Below are 3,357 nucleotides of genomic sequence, written 5' to 3' on the forward strand. Positions count from 1 at the left end.
ATATTCTGCTTCAAATGTAACACTTTGACATCTTTCCATAATGGGGACTTGACTATCATGCATCAATCATTTCTACCTTTGTACCCTTTGGAACAACCAAAAGTACTTGATTGAAATCTCCCCCCAAAATTAGCACCTTCCCACCAAAAGGTAAATTTACTTCCATAATATCTTTAAATGTTCCATCTAAAGATTTAAGGGCATGTCCATTTACCAATGGGGTTTCATCTCAAATAATTATGGTGGCACGTCTAATAAGTTCAACTAAGTCTGATTGTTTACTTATTGAGCAAGTAGATGAAACATCAGGATTTAAAAGAGTCTTAAACTTGGAATGAGTTGTTCTTCCACCAGGAAGTAATGTTGCTACTATGCTAGATGTAGATGTGGCAATTACAATATGACCGGCTTTTTTCAAGGTTGCCAATATTGTGCGATACAAAAATGTTTTCCCAGTTCCCCCTGACCCATCGACAAAGAATATCATGCTTTCCTTACAATCAATAATAGTCATGATTGTCTCATATGCAACTCTTTGGTCGTTATTCAACTTCTCAATTAAAGTAAGTTCTTCATCTACATTAGGAACAATTAGCTCATCTTGTATGACTCTTAGTACAGCTAAATCATTGTCACATTCTCTAGTTGAAATCAACAAATCATACTCTGTGATGTGCTTTCCATGTTGCAAGAGCAACGCCTCTAAATCATTGAGAAGTTTATTTGTACAACGTGTCTCTGTTGTAATAGATGTTGATGGGTAATCTTCTACCATATATGGGTAGAACTCATTCCACAATTCTCTTACTCTAGTTGGTAGACAAAATACCAATATTGTTGCAAACAATCTTCTTAAAGCTGACGGCATTCAAATGTCTCTTGCTTCAAGCAGACACTATCATATAATGTTATCATTCTCTAGTAAACCTCTTTGTTCAGCTGCTTGCTTAAAAATTGGATAGGTTATCCTATTGACAGTCAATAAATTGTCAAATCCTATTGGCCCCTTGACATGATTAAGAAGAACACAGGTTGAACTTCCCTCTATCAAATGGTAAAACAGTATATACCCTGCCCACTACTTTTTGATGAGATCTTCTTCATGTCAATGTTTTGCTTTTATAATCCCAATAATAATGCTTAGGAAAATCTTTATATAGATAATTCCATGCATCATGATCAATCATATTCATATAAAAAAATTCAGTTAGCATTGTCTTTTTACTTCGCTCCAAAATATTAGCAATAGGTTCATGTAGTCTAAAGCGTACCTATTATCTATCTGGAAGATGAATTTGCAAACGAAAAATGGTAGGGTACATTCGATACATAGGAAAAGCAAATATCTTCCAACATGCTTCTAAAGCACATACCCATCTTGCATCAATGTACTATTGGACCTCATTATAATTTGGGCCTGGTCTAACTTCCATAGAGACACAATCTAGGCCTTTATACACATATTTATATAAGTACTTTAGACTCTTGATACTGCAACATATTTCAACATTAATATGGCAATTATATTTCAACAATAACCAAGGATTATATGGAACAACCCAAGTGTTATCTATCATAATCCTACAATGATCATTCATTGACATAGGATTATTAGTATAATATTGTTTGTAAACAGGATATGACTCATTGCCTTGGTAGGTTTCTGGCGAGAAAGTTTTTGGGTATCCTTTTTTACATCACCCATTTTTCATGCACGGTGATCTTGGATTTTGTATTCCGCAAGGACCATGTATCATATGCTTTAGTTCAGCTTTATGTAACTGAGGTTGTTCCTCCTTACACGGTATTTCTTCTTTAACAACCCAATCATAATCCTTTAGATTATACAATTTATCATCTTCATTGAAAATTATAAGCATGTGTGCATGTTGTAAACCCCTTTTTTGGAACTCAAAGACCTGCACATATACAATTACTCTTTCGAGAACCCCCTTAACCATGATATCATCTTTCAATTCTTCAAATTTCGAATTGAAAACTCTTGCAAGCAAGTCAGGACGATCTTGTGCAGTTTGTGCAGGTAAAAGCTCATTTTGGATTTCTTCCCATCCTGAATTGCACGTCATTAAGATGAATAAATCTAGCTTCCCAAACTTTTGAACCAATGACATTGCATCCTGAAATTGTTGGATCATATCGCATGGTCTTCTCACGAATGATGATGGTAGAATGGTTCTATGTCCAACATTTCCTAAATATAAGATGACAAAGTTGAGCCATTAATAAATATTGATACAAATTCGCCATTAATAAAGTAATGTAAATTTCAAGTGTGAAGTTTACATTACCAGTATCACTCTCTCCTTCATGGAAAGCATCTTGTAGGCCTTGGTACAGATCTGCTCTAATAGAATCTTGATTATGCTCAAACCACATAAACTTGTGTGTTTCAATTTTTACATAATTATCAACAACATACTATTGTGAAAGGCATCCTCCATACTAGATCATTGATAGATCATTGTGGCGAATCTTCGACAATAGTAAAAATAAATTTAGGTTCAATTATTTCGTAGTGTAAGCAGCGTTTTGAAGTAATAGATTGAAAACAATAAAACTATTAGATGAAGGACGTATGCATAATAATCGCAACATGACACTTTATTTCTATCAGCGTCGCATGTGTTGATATCTCATCCATATGTTCCAAATGGAAAAAGTATTGGGTATTGCAATGGACCATAAAATCATGTTGTATCTTGAACATTGATCAAATTACCACCAAACAAAAATTTTGCCTATTATTTAGATATTATCTAGAAGTAATTTTTTCCATGATTTTATAATTTTATCTTTAAAGAAAAGAGGAAAAAATAAAAACTCACGTTTTATAGATTTTTACCTAGGTATTTTTTATATATTAAAATTTTGGGCTTGGGTTCAAAAAAATAATACATGCACCAAAAAATCTTTGGTAAGGATATTTTTCCATCCTTGCAACACATCGAGAATGTCTCTCGATGGAACAAACGGGCATTACAAAAGCGACAGGTCTTTGGTTGTGATAGTTGGTACCTCTACCCTCTTTAAAATATTTGGCACAATTGTATCTGTCTTGCATACAATTTGTTACATGTGCAGTACCATCAAATGTGTTGTCAATACCTAATTTTAACTTTGAGGAAAAAATTAGAGATAAAGAGTGTAATGATAGTTGTAAAAAAAATATTAAAAATTGTATCAAATATTATGTTGTGAAATAAGCAAAATAGTAATAATGTTTTGAATATGCAGCGTGTAAAAAAATAATAAAATTGATAATAATAAACATGTAAATTGAAATAACAATAGTGAAATTGAGTAACAAACCTTGTTCTCTATAGCCATCCTCATGAT

General features: G+C 32.9%; 1 protein-coding gene across 1 annotated transcript; it reads right to left on the reverse strand.

The window, feature by feature from the left end:
• Positions 1 to 229: 229 nt before the first annotated feature.
• Positions 230 to 775, reverse strand: LOC126704037 (uncharacterized). The gene has a single exon (XM_050403079.1). It carries the CDS (start codon positions 773 to 775, stop codon positions 230 to 232), a length of 546 nt encoding a protein of 181 aa, XP_050259036.1.
• Between the last annotated feature and the right edge of the window lie 2,582 nt (positions 776 to 3,357).

Source organism: Quercus robur, chromosome 10, assembly GCF_932294415.1.
Source record: "Quercus robur chromosome 10, dhQueRobu3.1, whole genome shotgun sequence".
Classification (NCBI taxonomy): Eukaryota; Viridiplantae; Streptophyta; class Magnoliopsida; order Fagales; family Fagaceae; genus Quercus; species Quercus robur.

Coding starts and splice junctions, on each gene's coding strand:
- LOC126704037 (XM_050403079.1), bottom strand. CDS start 775: ATGGTAGAAGATTACCCATCAACATCTATTACAACAGAGACACGTTGT.